At 43.2% G+C, this 16,834-nt stretch overlaps 1 protein-coding gene across 1 annotated transcript; it reads left to right on the top strand.

Annotated features, from left to right (window-relative positions):
* The first annotated feature begins 12,896 nt into the window (after positions 1–12,896).
* LOC119458753 (uncharacterized) lies at positions 12,897–15,876 on the top strand. The gene is made up of 4 exons (XM_049671418.1): positions 12,897–12,976; positions 13,838–14,014; positions 14,221–14,452; positions 14,780–15,876. The coding sequence occupies exon 4, from the start codon at positions 14,831–14,833 to the stop codon at positions 15,854–15,856; it is 1,026 nt and encodes a 341-aa protein (XP_049527375.1). The 5' UTR covers positions 12,897–12,976; positions 13,838–14,014; positions 14,221–14,452; positions 14,780–14,830; the 3' UTR covers positions 15,857–15,876.
* The last annotated feature ends 958 nt before the right edge of the window (positions 15,877–16,834 follow it).

The raw sequence follows: 16,834 nt of genomic DNA, 5'->3' as shown, positions 1-16,834 counted from the left end.
CTGGCACGGGAATTAATGGAAGCGTATTTCATTCATATGAAACGTGACATCTGTGTCAGCAATACGTCTGTGGCTTTACGCAGCACTGAACGCCAGTTTATGCACTATATGATTGGTTAATGATGCAAACTGAGTTATGTGTGCAAATGTACGTGCGCATAAGGCCACCTTCTCCTATAAATATGACCCTTGTCTGCTTTCAATAAACTAGTTGCAAGTGACGCTCCTTCCTGTCCTGATCTTTCTTTTTTCCGCCCTTACAGCAGAGGTAACGTCTCTGCCTCACGCAGAAGTCCCGGGTTCGAGTACCAATGTGTGACAATATTTTTTTACGTAGAAAAAAACGTAATATACAATGTCACTGGGGCAGGCCAATATATTTTACCTTAGCTACTGCTGATTATATATGCACGCGTCATAGCAAAAATTATTCTGTCTCATCGCTTTCTCCTAAACTGCATGCAGGAAGCAATTATCAGTATGGCACTCAGGTTATTCGTACTAATTATTGTATTACCGATATTGCATGCTATCGGTAATACAACGATTGTAATACAATTGATGTTATGCTTCTTTATTGCAGTGTTAAATGAGCAAATGAATGAAACAAATGCAATTGTTATAATTTTATTTACACAAAAGTAAAGACAGAGTCTACCAACTTTCTTTAAACTTTCTTCAAATGAACTTGCTTCAAGCAAAAACAAGAACGGAGCCTATCAAGTTTCTTTAATGCTGCTTTAAGCAAGCTTTCTTCAAACGAAAATAAAAACAGAGCCTACCTACTTTTTAAAAAATTTATTTGAACAAACTTCCTACAAACGAAAGTTAACAGAGAGCCTACCAACATTCTTTCAACTTCCTTTAAACAAACTTTCTTCAAAGTAAAAACAGAGCCTAACAACTTTCTTCAAACATTCTTTGAACAAACCTCCTACAAACAAAAGTTGAAACAGCCTACCAACTTTCTTTAAACTTTCATTAAACAAACTTTCTTCAAACCGATGTAAAAAGAGATCCTACCAACTTGTAACATGTGTTAATAGGAAGTAAAAGTACATAGGATGTTGCTAAAGTTGATAGAAAGTTGGTAAGAGTTCTAAAGAAACTACGGAAGTATTTTTGTATGGGGGCTCGACTGGCTCGGCAGCCAGTCGAGCAGTGACGCGCTCAGCTACAGGAATGCCATGGAGTGGCAGAGTTCGCACCGCGCGAAGGCATTCTGCTTCACGCTGACGTCGCAGGAGATTCTCCCGGCGACGTCGTTGCCTTCCTGCGCCTTTTAGTGTAGCAGTTGTCTTAGGTGGTGCCATCGCAAGCGAAGCAGTAGGCGGTGCACTGCTGATGCACGTTGAAGCCACAATCTGTAAGCAACGAGGTGCCACTGGCTAATCCGACGCTAAATGCTTACACGAGGGCACAGAAGTACATGAATTTGTCTGATCTTTGCTTGTGGATTTAGAGGTTCTTGTGTATCTGTCTGTTGCGCTTTATATGCCTTCATTCCGTACATTTCAGAGGATTCTGTACTTTCCCAAGTGCGGAAGACACTGCGAACATGCACAGTCGCTACTAATTACAACGGTTCAGCTTGTCGAGGTGGCCAAATCGAAACGCGCCATGCGTCTCAATGCGCTGGCTTGCCCGCGATAAATTCACTGTGTCGCGCATGCGTCCATGGCGTAATGGTTTCAATGTCGGGCTTCTCTACTAGAGGTCCTGTGTTCGAATCTGGCCATCAGACAATATTAGTAATGCTTTTGATTAACAGCGAAGCTGTTTAAGCCAGCCGTAATGTGTGGTTCGTATCAAAAAACTGCCGCGCTGTAGCCATGGAAACCAGGAGGGCGGCTCGGCGCATGCGCACGCGGTCTTCTTTTCGCCAGCTCCCTGCCTTCCCGACCCCCACCTCTCTTCTCTCGGCGGCACGCTGAGCCAGGTGCGAGACACGCCATCAATCGGCCAGCTTCGCTGTGTCTTGAGCTTTGCGGGGCCTAGTGCAAGCTTTCGCCTATTTTGTATGATTTATTGTGTAATTATTGTATGAAACTCTATGCACGAGGCTACACTTCGTTCTTTATTCTATGGCTACACTGCGTTGGAGCCTCTGCTGTGCTGTGAATACCGAAGCCCTCGCTGTCGGCTCTAGTTAGTGTCACTGTTACATCCGTTGCAAGAAATCAATCGTGAAACCCAGCATAAAACGCTTTCGTGCTACAACTTTAAATCGTAATTGGTGCGATTGTTTTACGCTACGTAGCTTACAGTTGCTTGCATTCGTGGACTCGGCGGTCACGTTGGTGGGCACGGCGGACGCTGCTTGGCCATCCCGCGGACCAGGACTCTTTCTGAGTACTGCAGGGAATTTTACAGTTCGGCGCGTCTACAGCAACGAACGGCTACACATGCTGCGAAAAGAATGGTATCGTCGGCGTGTATCAAGTTCGTTCGGATTACGCAGCCGGCGAGATTCCACCTTGGTTACTCCCTGACGACCTGGCTCTGCTAGCGACAACACTTGGAAATCGCGGCGTGACGTCATCTGGGAACGCCGCTATAAAAGGAGCACCCCATCGATTCGTCTTCTGTGGGCACGGCGGACGCGCCTTGGCCATAACCAGGATTCTGTTCTGCCTACTACATGTCAGTTTTCACAGTAGTTCATTACGAAGCGATTGTCGTTGCATTATTGTTCTGCCGTGCCCACGGAAGTGCCTTGACCTTTTCTATGAATGTCTTCTTGTCTGCGGGTTGCTTCTATGCTGAAACATTGAAACAAATCCACGTCCCACGCAGAAAGAAATGTTTCAGCAGTTGCTTGAGGGTCAAACTAACCCCCAAACATAATTCAGAAATGAAAGTCTAATTATGTAACGATGAGACATTGATAAGTAACCTTTAATTCCAATTGAATAAAGGCTGTCTGAGCCTTCTCCGGCTCAATATCATGAGGATCATTCTAGAACGCTGCATTTTACGTCGGGCTACCCGCCCGAGCCCGAGCAAAATTTTATGGCGATACCCGGGCCCGGCCCGGGCCCGGAAATAACCTACGTTACCCGCCCGGCCCGGCCCGCCACCCCTTTACCTTAGGCCTGAGCCCGGCCCGAACCCGGCTCAAAAGCGGCCCGAACCCGGCCCGGGACCGAAAAAGACCGCCGAGGGGCATTAAAAAATTTAATAAAAAATATAATTAAAGGAATTTATTCTTAAGACATATATACAGGTCATATTCAATTATGAGCACCATTTGAGAGGTCTCAACGCAAATACCAGCGCGCGAAGTAGTACGAATGACCCTACCGAGCAGTATCGCCAGCACTTTCCAACGGCGCGACTTTGATGCGGCCCAATCCACTTCTATCGCCACGCCGCCACAGTATTTTTCGACGTCGGGCACCCCACTGCAAAGCATGCGCCGCCCCAGCTGCTCGTCCCACTCAACCGTATTCTAGTACACTCTAGCCGAAGCGCAGCCACGACCACTGATCTCCACGCCACGACCGGTCGTGAGCGCAGCGCATGGATGGAGTAAATGCAGAAAGAAAGCTTCTCGTTCCTCCATGGTGCAGCGTAATGCGCTGCTGCTAGGCGGCCGGTTGAGAACATGCGTGTAATCCAAGGATGGACGCAGTGCCATACTTCAGCTGCGTGACGAATTATCTTATCTTATCAGTAATCGTTTTCCCAATTCGCCTTTGAAGAATCAGCTAGTCGCCAACGCGCCTACACCGCGCTGAAAGCATTAATTAGATTGGTTTAGGTAAGGAATACAGCGGCAACCTTTGATTTGGGGCGACTTCGGTCTTTCTGGACTTTTAGATTCTGTTCAAACAACGAAAAATACGACGGAAGAAGAAAAGGGAAGTACACAGGAGTAGCACTGCTAGCTTCAAGCTGCGCCGGGGCAACAGGTTTTTCCGAGTCGAGACGCGCGAGGATAACTCGCTGCACATTACATGCACACCACCAGAAAGTCCGAGCCCGGCCCGGGCCCGTGAAAAAACTGCCTTACCCGGCCCGACCAGCCCCACAGGCCGGGCCGGGCCCGGGCTTTCGGGTAAGCCCGAGCCTGTGCAGTGCTCTAGTTCAAACTACCCTAAATTTCATAGAACACGTTATTGGCTCCCAGACAAAGAAGCTTGCTGATCTGGAGGACAGAAATTGGTGATCAAACATAACTATTCATGGTATATATCTGAAGGCCCCGAGGAAAGAGAAGCGATTCTCAAGCAAGAAGTTCTTACAGAAAGAATGAGGCATAGGCTGAATGTACAATGCAAATCTATAGGCCGCATTCACAGGCTTGGGCGACGAGGCCTCAAACGTCCGGTCATCATCTATCCGCAAAATTTGAACGAAAAGAAGCTGACATTCGAAAACTGCAGCGAGCTTAAAGGATCAGGCATGTCTATTCAAAATGACTACTCGCAAGTGACGCTAGAGGAAGCTTCTGTGGGAACGTTCGACAGCCGAGAAACTGCAGGGTAAGAAAGTACGCTTAGTGAGACAAATACTGTACGCGTCAGGAACGTGAACCAACACTCCCAGCACCCCGAGACATGATGCCCTTGATAAGTACTTGCGTATAAGCTACTTAAACGCAAACGTAATCAACAAAACAGAACCTCTAAGAATCTAAGAAGCCAACATACAATAAACCAAGGACAACATAGGGGAAATTACTTGCACTTATTAATTGAATTAAAGAAATGATAAATTAATGAAAATGAAAACGGATGAAAAACAACTGTCCGTAGGTGGGGCACGAACCCACGTCTTCGCATTACGCGTGCGATGCTCTCACCATTGAGCTACCGCGGAACTGTTTTCCCATTCACTTTCTGAGGTATTTATGTTTTACAACTAGAACAAACCCTGGGAGTGTTAGCCAGCGCCACCACTCACAAACCATAGGGCGGATGTTCCACATCCACCCTATGGTTTGTGCTAACACTCCCAGGGCTAACACTCCCAGGGGCTATAACTCCCAGGGTTAGTTCTAGTTGTAAAACATAATACCCCGGAAAGTGGATGGGAAAACGGTTGCGCGGTAGCTCAATGGTGAGAGCATCGCAAGCGTAATGCGAAGACGTGGGTCCGTTCCCCACCTGCGGACAGTTGTTTTTTCATCCGTTTTCATTTTCATTTATTTATCATTCCTTTAATTGAAGTAATAAGTACAAGTAATTTCCCGTATGTTGTCCTTGGTGCTATTGTTTGTTGGCTTCTTATGATATATTGAGTGTATGTAATATAGTAACAATTTCTCACATTTCACAAAGCAGCGAATAATTTCATTTGTAGTGTTTATTCATCTCCTAATCTGTTAGCTGGCAATGCTGTCTTCGTTACAATATCTTAAAACGACGTTGCTACATGTAAGTTTTCACTGTGGCAAACAGTTTCAACGGAGCAGGAGCCTCTGCCAGGCCTCGATGCATATTGCTCCTGTCGCCGTTTCTGTAAAGCTACAGAAGAAATAAAGACTTTCACTTCACTTCATTTGCTCTTCTGCGTTCCGTAAATTATATTCTTTATTGCATAAGCTTAAAAATTCACCCCTGAGTGTGAAATTACTTGCGTACACATCAATAATTAGAACGATACTTGAATATGCATGCGTTGTTTTGGACCCATTTACTAAACACAGTATTACCCGTCTCGAAAATTAAGGTACAGAGGAAAGCAGTAAGGTTCATTAATTCAAAATTTTCTGCGTATGACTCACCCACTGCACTGTAAAACAATTTACACCCCTAAGGGTTTTTTTTGAGTGTCTATAACTAACCCCCTAGCATCCTTGAAAACGCAGGTTTTTATAGGGAATTACGCCCTTATGATGGTTCTTCTAATTTGCAATAACACCCTATCCCTTGAGGGTGTATTGAACAATATATTACCCTTTGACCTATGGGGTGTAAGGGTGTGATGACCATTATAATTGCCTTTGCTATGAGGGTGTTGAAATATGGTGTGCTGTAGCAGGTGCATATGTACTTCATTGTATGTTTCCTAAGTCTACTGTCAGGCCAACACACAGGAATGTTATGTATGGTGTGCTTATTATAGGTGTTTACAAATGCAGGGCACAACTTTGGGAGAAAACTACAATCACAAGTGAGTGTCTTGCCTGAAATAGTCACATGTACCACAAATACAGAAACATTGACTGCATGCAGGGTCATTTATTTTAGCCTCCTGTACAAATTTATATCTTGAACTAAGCCTTGTGTGTGGTGACGAATCTTCTGGTCATGCCCCGTTGAAGAACACTTGCATCCAAAACCATGTTTCAGGGCACAGATGAGGCTAGTGATGCCTTTGTGTAGCTTGCTTCCAATGTGCAAGGGCGAGCCATCATAGATGAAGCCATTTCTTCATTTATCACTCGAGCCGTCTGCTTCTTTTCTACCTGCAAAATGATTTTTTGCAGTTTGAAAGTCAGGAAAAGTGCATGTGACATGACAAGTACGGCTTCTCTGCATGATTCACTTTAATATTTCAAGTTCACGTGAAGACAAGGATAGAAAGAACACATCCACAGATAGTGCTTACTTCCAAGAAATTCTTATATGGAAACCATAAAGCATTTAATAATGCCACATCCTAAACATAGGAGAGACAGACTACATGATTATATTACAGCAATAGCGCTGGACAGTGTTTTTGTTTACGACATGTGAACCAAAAGTACAATTTAGCATGTAAACAAATAAACATGCTCATTTTCAGCTCAATCAATCGCTCAATGGTTCCTTTAATGAATCAATGGTTCCTTTAAAAGCACGTTACACAAAAATGTTAGTTGAAAGCATTACTTTGAGTATAACTTGAAGCAGCGTGAAGAAGACGAGGACACGAATTGAAAATAAACACAACAGGACGAGTGCTGTACTGCCAACTGGAAATTTTATTGAAGGAACAACCAGCTCTATAACATGTCAAAAAACACGAAAAAAAAAGAAAAGAAAAAGGTTGAAAGGCAATCCGACTGCATACAAGTAGACGTGCTTATCTAGAAAATTTATCTAAAGTTTTGTTACACTGAGTGACGGTGCCCTTACACATATAACTCCTGTTTTGGTGATGTAGTAACCTTCTACAATCTCCTTTTTTGCTCTTTGCATGCTTCGGAAACCTAGTGTCACCGAATAATGGGGTATATGTGCGTTTATTGCAATGCTTAGTTAAATGAATACCGTTCCTGTTTTTTACATTGTCTTTATGCTGCCTAGCTTTATAATGAAAACATTGCCCGGTTTGTCCTACGTACACTCGTCCGCATTTTAACGGTATCTTCTAAACGACATGAGAGGTGCACTGCTCGTGTTTCCAATTTTTCATAGCATCACATAGCTTCAAGAGTTTGCAGGGAGCGGAAAACACTAGCTTGATTTGGTGCCTGTTCGTCACTTTCTTAAGATTATGGGATAACATGGGAACATATGCTATTACGTGAAAAGGTATCTCTTATTTTTCCTGTATTTCGATTTTATTCTCGAGCGCTTTATTTTTTGCAGGAGTGTTTCACACACAGCTCTGATGACAAAATATGGGTAGCCGGCTGTTTTAAGGCGCTCTATCTGCTGTAAGAGGCAATTTTTCATTCGGTGCTCACAGGACTTGTTCATTGCGGCTTGAATACATGAGATGGCTATTCGCCTTTTCACGAGTTTTGAATGGGCACTGTCATAGGGAAGCAAGCCTTTCTTTACCTGGGTTGATAAGCCCAGCAAACGTGTTGATTTGATGCAAATTAAATATGAATATCCAAGAGCTGAATGCTACATTATGCGGGCTTTTCGAAGGTGAACTCTAGTCCCTCACCGTATGCACTAAAAATTCTCAGAATATTTTTCACTTCTTCTTCAAATCAATAGCTTTAGAAGCAAGTAGTCGTCGACGTAGCGGTAAATGTGAGTAACTGGGGAGTCAACTAAAATGGTGCAAATACGTTTCTTAATGCTAGATAAAAGTATATATATATATATATATATATATATATATATATATATATATATTGCTTTTTATTAACCTGTGCATTTTCTGTACATACCAATGTATTCATTATATTTGTGCCACCCTGCTAAAATCACCACATGGTGATTGCAGTATTTATAACATAAAATAAAAAATCAATAAAGTATGACTATAGCTATATATTTTTATCTCGCAGTTCACCTTTGAAAAGGCCACATAATATAGCATTCAGTTCTTGGATATTCATGTCATTTGCATCAAATAAACATGCTTGCTGCACTTATCAACCCACGTCAGAGAAAGGCTTGCTCCCCTATGACAGTGCCCATTCAAAACTCGTGAAAAGGGGAATATCCATATCATGTATTCAAGCTGCAATGAACAAGTCCTGTTGCAACCAAATAGAAAATAGCCTCTTACAGCAGATAGAACGCCTTAAAACAGCCGGCTACCCATATTTCGACATCAAAGCTGTGTGTGAAACACTCCTGCAAAAAATAAAGCTCTCGGGAATAAAACTGAAATGCCGGAAAAGGAAAAGGGTCCTTTTCACGCAATACCATATGTTCCCAAGTTATCCCATAATCTTAAGAAAGTGACCAACAGGCACCAAATTAGACTAGTGTTTTCCGCTCCCTGCAAACTCTTCAAGCTATGCGATGCCATGAAAAATTGGAAACGCCAGCAATGCACCCCAATCACAATAAAAATTCACCAAGTGCATCTCTCACGTCGCTAACAAGATACCGTTAAAATGCGGACAAGTGTACATAGAACAAACTGGGCAATGCTTCAATGATGGAGCTAGGCAGCATAAAAACAATGTCAAAACTGGTATCCATTTAGCTGCGCATTGCAATAAATGCCCATGTACCCCATTGTTCGGTGACGCTAGGTTTCTGAAACATGCAAAGAGCAAAAAAGAAAGAAAAAGTTTAAGTTTACTACATCACCAAAGATAAATGTGTGTGTGCAGCATCACTCAGTCTAACAAAACTTAAGATCCATTTTCTAGATAAGCACCTCTACTTGTAGGCAGCACGCATGCCTTTCAACCTTTTTTTTGACATGTTATAGAGCTGGTTGTTTCTTCAATAAAATTTCCAGTTGGCCGTACAGCGCTCGTCCGGTAGTGCTTGTTTTCGATTCTTGTCCTCGTCATGTTCGCGCTGCTTCAAGTTAGATTCAAGATGAACCAACTCACCCAAATCAAGTTGTCATTACTTTGTTTTCTGTTTCTCCGTTCTCTTTATGCAAAGCATCAATAAGCTGACTTGCACTTTGTTCTTAATCCCTGACCAACACAGTGGCTGGTAACAAACCCCTTTGTCATAACTATTCGGCATCTCTACTTAAAAGCAGCCCTGCCTACACCTTCTGACATCGTCTTATAGACATATCCACTAAGCAATCACGTAATCCAGCTGGTAATTTTATTACTGACATTTTCGCTATGGACCTTACGAGCAAGAACTGTTTAGCATCTTATCATTTAGATGCTTTTAGCAAGAAATAAATAAATATACGGTGCTTAACAGAAGTTTAGCTATTTTAACCAAAGCACAGTTGAAACCCTTGATGTATGAAGCTCAGTTAAGTTTGCCATCCTGTGATTTCAATTGATCTTCCTCGTTATCTAATTTTCAGTTATGTATCAATGAAATTTTTAATGGCCAACTTGTCCGGTCTGCGTAATGCAGAAAAACTGCAAGCGCACTTCTCAGAGTTGTTAAGGCATTCTGAAATGTGATCATTAGGCTGCTGGCAAACTAATGACATTCTATAGAGACACACAGTGAATTTAAAAGACATGTTTCAGTGAGCCTTATTGCATCAGCCAATGACCAGCGTAGCTAGCCTGATCAGCCTGGAAATATTTTGTAGCTTATAAGCATAGTGCATTTCACTTAGACATTTAGGACCACACAATTTTGTTGAAATCACTCTAGCGTCTTGAAATCAGCTAGCGTCCCTGCCAGTTTGGTGCTACTCATGCAACACACTGTCGCATGACTTCAATAAAGCAGTACTGCACAATTAAAGATTTTTTTTTCTGCTCACAGTGTCCAGTGATGTGCAGTCATCTTTAGCAGCTGAGATAATTAGTGTTCCTGCAGGCAAATATAAGAATATACTGAGATAATTGCCAAGCAAATACAATTATGTGGGTCTTGCTTACAACCAGTTAGAGCATATGCTCTACCTTTTGCCAGGTTTGTTCTCCACGTCAGACCAGCACACGACTTGCGCAGCAAGGACTTTTTGCATGCACGAAGATATTTTATGAGGTTATGGTGGTGTCAAAGCATGTCATCAATTATAAGCATTTAAAACTATTTCATGAAACACTTCGAATGCCTAATTTGCTTTGTATAAAGTTAGCAAAGGCACCAATATTGAATTTATCGCATTTGGTTGACATAACTAGTACAGCCTGAAAAAAAAATTGTCATAAAAGAAAACTTGGCCTTCAACCTCAGGACAATTCTGCCTGTCAGGTATTATCGTTTCTTCAGAACTTATTTTCTTATGCGAAGTTCAACCCATCAAATAAACTTAACTGAAAAACAAATTAAGAGCAGGAGCAACATCTCTCAAGGTACATGCATCAAAGGACTCACGGCATCATACACATTATCTTTAAGAGGAGCTTTAGCTTGGCCCCAACTCAGATGCCGCCTATTCAAATACTTGTAAAAGGTAAAAATGCCTTTCTGAGATCAGCACTGGGCTGGTTTAATGAAATTTGTTGCATTTGAGAGAGAAAGTCTTACGACTGCTGCAAGCGAAATTACGATTTAGGGCTTGAATGTTTTAAATGACAGTTTCAAAAATTGGTAGGTATGAAAAAAAATAGAAGCACTAAGTTTACAATTCGGTAGCTCTGCACCGTGAACAGAATTCACAGTACTGTATATTACATGTGTTAGAGCATCCAGAGCGGATAAGCGTTATATGTCAATTTATATCTTACGTGATTTGTTACATAGCTTACAAAGGTTCTGCAAAAGTTCTACTCACATATTAGTGGTTTATTTTAGTCATGTATAATACATCCATTTTGTCTGCTTTATATTTACTATTAGGTGCAATTTACAGAACTGCGGTATCGCTTTTCATTGCTGAGTTACAGATTTGTAAACACGATAGATCTGTTTTCTGAGAATTTGCGATTTTTTCCATCTTTATTAAAAAATTGACGACCTAACTCAAAAATTCACAACTAACAGTCACTAGATTTAAACTTTTTTTTAAAGGCAGCTAACCCCATCAAATTCTGTGCACTGGTTGCCTCGAAAAACAATTTCTCCTTTCCCATGTATTTGAATAGGAGACGGCAAGCTAAAGCTTCCTCTTAAGGTGCAAGTATAGTCTTTTTTTTTTAGACAAACTGCATGTAAAATTTGTTGAAGCGTATAAATTTAGCTGTCACCGCTATGGGAAAATAACAAGGTGAGAAAAACGTGTTGGTGCAATTTCAGCTATTATGTACAGCAACAATAGGTAAAGCATAAGAAGTCTCACTGCTAGTGTGCCCTAGCTCCATTAAGTTCCATTTGTCATATCCACTCCCATCCTGGTGGCAACAGAAACAGGAAGACAGAGGCACGGTTTAGAAAGCAGACCAGAGGAGCTGATATCCTAGTTGACATTAAGAGCATAAAAGGGAGCTGGGCACGCCATGTAATCCGTAGTGCAGATAACCGGCAGCATACTGAGTTACGGATTGGATGCCAAGGGAACAGAAGTGTAGTCGAGGACTGCAGAGATAGGCTGTATGATGAAATTAAAGGGTCCCTGAAACGGTTCGGATACCTTTTGTAGATGCGTAGGGTGCAGCTACAGTAAAACATTCGCGTCACAATTTAAGTGAAGCACCTCATATTAGAGAGTTACGGACCATTACAAGTTACCCTCCTCCCTAGCCATGCATTTCCTCCTCAACTCGCTCGCCGAGTGATCGGGGCTAAGCTCCACCTGCGCTGGTTCTACGTCATGTTGTGACGTACGTTGTCGTCTATTTCCGGTTGTCTTGGAGCCAGGGCCATGATTTTGTAGCGATGCATTATGACTTATTCTGTACTAGTCTTATCATCCACCGCTCACGGCCGGCTGATCCCGTTGATAACGCGAGCGGACCGTCACTCTGACCACTGACAAAGCGCGATAAGCGCGAAAAGGCATTATTACCGGAAAGGCATCGCTACAAAATACCGGACCAGCGCACGAAGGCTCGCCAACCTCTCCGCTAGCTGCCCGGCCGTCGATCCCCAGCGAGAGCGATTCAGCAGCGTGCGTTGCGAGCGTTCTGTCGCAGTGCCGAGCGTGTCCAGTATTCCGGTAACCACAGGTGAGCTGGGTGTTTTGACGGATAGCCAGAGGCGTAAACAAAGCCCCTCCATACCGCTGTGATGAAGGAGCTTCGTAGACGTACGTGAGCGGCCTGATCGGCATGCGCGGTCCAGCCATCTGGTGGTGCAGAGCTTAACCAGCCAAAAACAGAGCTAATGTCGAGGATGGATCCCGCCGGAAAAAAAAAAAAACGTGCACTTCACTGTTCAGACCAACTGGAAGCGGTTTTCTCCTTTGCCACGAATCACGGCCGTCGTAGGCACTAGGCATAGGCACCCTGCAATGCAGTTTGAAGAACAGGGTGCGCCATCTGGCGACCCCAGCAAGAAGCTTGAAGGCGTTCGCGCGCATGGGCCTTTCTTCGCTGCCATTGCTCAGCGCGGGTACAGCGTGGTCTTTTTGAGCTTTTGCCTTTCGCGTCCGAAATACCTGCGCCTGTTTTCTCTAGTTTAAGATCCGATGGCGTCATCGAACCGTGTGGTCGCACCCCTGTGAAGAAGAAAAGTGGGCGCAGGTACTGCTCTTTCAAAGACTGCCACAGTCGCGAAGGAACACCAGGCGTGAGGCTGTACAGTTTTCCGTCAAAGCCTTGGGAGAAGTCACGAAGGCAAAAATGGATTATCGCCGTGCGACGAGTCAAGTAAGTGAATTCATATTTGTAAACAGAAATCGCTGCACGTTACCAAAGCAGCCAAGGACGAGGTTCATTTTTCAGTTAGCAGCAATCGGGTAACAGTGAACCGGTAGTTTTTACGAGGCGGTCGCGTAATGTCACAGTTTATTGTTTGATCAATGTTTCGCGGTTTGTAGGTTGATAATATTCTTGCATACTTTTGGTTTAAAATTACGGAAATCGTTCTGACGAAATAAATGACATGCAATACGATATTTGGAACTAGTTTGCGACGCACTGTTCTCTCCCGACTTGTGGCATTTGTTTTTTGAGAATGACGATGAAACTACTCGTAGCCGTGTTCATTGCAAGGAATGAGAAACTTCATGTTCACCGGAAGCCGCCCTCCGTTATGGTCGTGTTTTATTTTATTTCGATGTTACATAATCTTCGCGGCGTTGTCGTGGTTGACGCCGGCGGACAAGAAACGCCAAGGGTCCTGTGCTATCATGAGCGTTTCCTGTCCGCTGACCACATTGCGTTGTTCATTAATGTTATTTATTCCTGGAATAAGGGACCCTACCACCTCGACTGCCAAGTCACTTCTTCAAATAAAGGTTCATTCATTCATTCATTCATTCATTCATTCATTCATGTTGTATTAGTGCATAATCTACTGCACATTAAAAATGACGAAAATTTGTTGCGGCGCTCAAGCAGGGGAGAAAACAGTGTGTATTAAGTGTGTGAGGTTAGTAATACTTAGACAAATAATTTTTAAAGTGCAGCGTGTTGTCCAGCTGTTTAATCATGAACCTTTCATTGATTGACACTGCTACACCTGTTGCATCAGATGGATGGTAATTACTCATGTTTTACTCATTTCAGTTTTGAGGACTCCTCTAGCTGGCAGCCTAATCGAGATTCGAGGGTGTGTTCCAAACATTTTGTGAATGGCGAGAAAAGCACAATTGAAAGCCACCCAGGTTATGTACCAACAATATTCCCGACCGTGTACAAGAAGAGGTCCACTTCATCTACTGCTCAGCTGGCTAGATTTAATAGGTAAGCTTCTCTCTGATGTGCTACTTGGGCTTGTTTGCATCAAAAGCTGGGACTCTTCAATATGTTACATCTTTTCCCGTTTAGCTTTGCCATGATGCAGTTGTCTCTACAAGTAAATGTGAATGCATGCATGTAGATGTGCCCAAAACAAAATCCTTGTGTGTTTACAAAAAGCAGTGACATCCAAGCTTCTGTTAAATGTGCAGGTGGAAGCAGCGGCACTCTGGGTCATCTGCATCACTGGCTACTCCTGCATCAGCTGATTCCCCTGGACCAGCTTCTCCCTACACAGCTGAGACAGGAGCCATTGGTACCAGCAGCCTTACCACAGTTGATCTAGCAACTAGTACAGACCTGTTGTACGAGCGGAGCTCGACAGAGGGCTTGGATCTACTGTCCACTGTCGCTGCTGAGCTTTGCACTGCAGTAAAATCTGTGGTAAGCTCCTGAAAATTTCGGAAACTGAAGTTGAATGCCTGAAATTGTACAGCTAAATATGTTCTTCGCTCTTATACCATGCTCAGTTACGCCTCCCTGTGTAGCATAGGCAGCAAGTTAGCAGTGTTGTACTCTTATTGCTCATTCCCTTCTCATTTTTTCAGTGCAGCACTTGATGCACAATATGTGACAGCATTTTTCTGGATCGGCTAGTTTGAAATGTTTGTTTATCATCGATAAAGTTTTGTGTTATGACTGATAAAAATGAGGCTGCCACTGTAACCCAACATGGATGTATTTATTCTTTCTTACTGCATTTTCACGCAGGAAACACAAACTGAAGAAAGAAGCGTGTCAAGCAAGAATTTCTCGGTGTTCATGTGCTTCATTAGTGAGTCAGGGACATCAACTCAAGTGACACATCTTGAGACATGCGACAACAGTGTGCAACACAAGCCAGAGGTCAGTAGCAGGCATAGTGGCTCTGACCACAGAACCAGCTACTTCTCCGGCTACGACAGCATCGCTAAATCTGCAAATGCATTGCAAGACCTGTGCAGTGTCAGCAAAGAAGTGTTTGCAATGCTTCTGAGCATGCTTCCACCTTCAGAACGAAAATGTGACGTCACTGCTGAGAATAGGCTTCTTTTGTTTCTTTTGAAGTTAAAGCTTGGAATCAGCTACTCATCACTGGCTATTCTCTTCTCGGTAAGCGAAACGTCGGCATCAAGGCATTTCAAGAGTGTTCTCAAAACGCTCGCGGTGGCCACTAAACAATGGATTTTTCGCCCCCCACCAAGAGTGATTCAGGCCACAATGCCAGACAGCTTTAAGATGCATTATCCTAGCTGCACTATGATTATTGACTGCACAGAAATACGTACAGAGCAGCCACCAACTGTGCAACAAGAACGAGTCTTGTACTCAAATTACAAAGGCGCATATACGCTGAAGTTTTTAGTGGCTGTAACACCAGGAGGAATGATTTGTTTTTGTTCAAAAGCCTATGGTGGTAGACTGTCTGATGCCCACATTACAGTTGATTCTGGTTTCCTCGATCTTGTTCAACCTGGGGATACAGTTCTTGCCGATAAGGGATTTCCAGGCATCCAGACAGTTTTAGGAAACCAGAATGCTGTTCTTGTTATGCCTCCATTTCTCCATGCCTCTCAGTTTACGCCAGAGGAGGTTAGGGACACTTACAATATCGCTCAAGTGCGGATACATGTCGAACGAATGATTCAGAGGATTAGAATATATAATGTCTTGAACAACAAAGTACCAACTGAGCTTATCCCATGCATGACGGATGTCTTTCATGTCTGCTGTGTGCTAGCAAACCTCCAGCTCCCAATAATTAAGCGCAAAGAACAACAACAGTCATTTGTCGTGTCTGCATCATGAACAATCGACTTTGCCTCACTCTGGATTACACAAAATGAAATGAATGAATGATGGGGGAGCATCAGTGCGCTAGGCACCATTTCGATAATAGGACTTGTCTTCGTCTAGGCTGGCCGGGGGTTTCGACAAGTGCTCTTGCCGAACATTAGCTAGTGGACTGAGGCCTTCATAGCTTTCTTATTTTGCTCTGTGTTGCCAAGGATCTCATCTGCCATGGATACTCACTTTGCATTATTTGTTTGAGCTATTTGCATTTTATTGTTTCGAAATTGGACGTGGTCATTGAGAAACACCGTAATGGTGGGCTCCGGATTAGTTCTTATTTCATTGCGGTTCTTTAGAGTGCACTGATATCGCAGAGCACACAGGCATTGACCAATTTTTGCACACTGTTGGTGCCATTTCCATGCAGCTTAGGTCATCTATGATGTTCCATTAACAAACTTCTGTCTCGTGTTGCATTGTGTCACTTACTTGAGCTTGAAATAGGTGAACCGAGCATGTTCTGGAGCGTTGAAAATAGATGTGTGATGCTGTACAGTGGAAAAAGAGCCTGTTTTGTTTTTTGTGTGTATAAACTTAAGGGACTGGGTTGAGCTGTTTGATGTAGAGAAGAAAAAAAGGTACTGTACTGGGAACATTTGCGAGTTCTGCGTAGTCACCTGCCTTTACTTGTCAGTGAATTTTGTGTACATGTGACTTACTCTTATGTTTTCCACTTTTATATTATGCAATCCTGTTTTGCATGATATTTTTGGTATTTGATGTCATTGCCATTAGGCACTTACGTTTTGAAGTCTGTCCTATTGCCTCCGAATGCGATTGCATTTCAACCTGCTTTGGATGCGCTAGCTTTAGTTCAGAATAATAACTGTTCCAGCAAGCAGCAGCTTATTGTTTAGCTTCATCGTCGTCATCATCATCAGTCTATTTTTATGTCCACTGCAGGACGAAGGCCCTGTGACCTCCAATTACCCC

This window comes from Dermacentor silvarum, chromosome 7 (assembly GCF_013339745.2).
Source record: "Dermacentor silvarum isolate Dsil-2018 chromosome 7, BIME_Dsil_1.4, whole genome shotgun sequence".
Lineage (NCBI taxonomy): Eukaryota > Metazoa > Arthropoda > Arachnida > Ixodida > Ixodidae > Dermacentor > Dermacentor silvarum.
Note: the sequence above shows the minus strand (reverse complement) of the source record. Positions and strands in the feature narration are given on the sequence as shown.

Excerpts from the sequence above, each read along its gene's own strand:
- LOC119458753 (XM_049671418.1), top strand. The coding sequence starts at position 14,831 with ATGTGCTTCATTAGTGAGTCAGGGACATCAACTCAAGTGACACATCTT.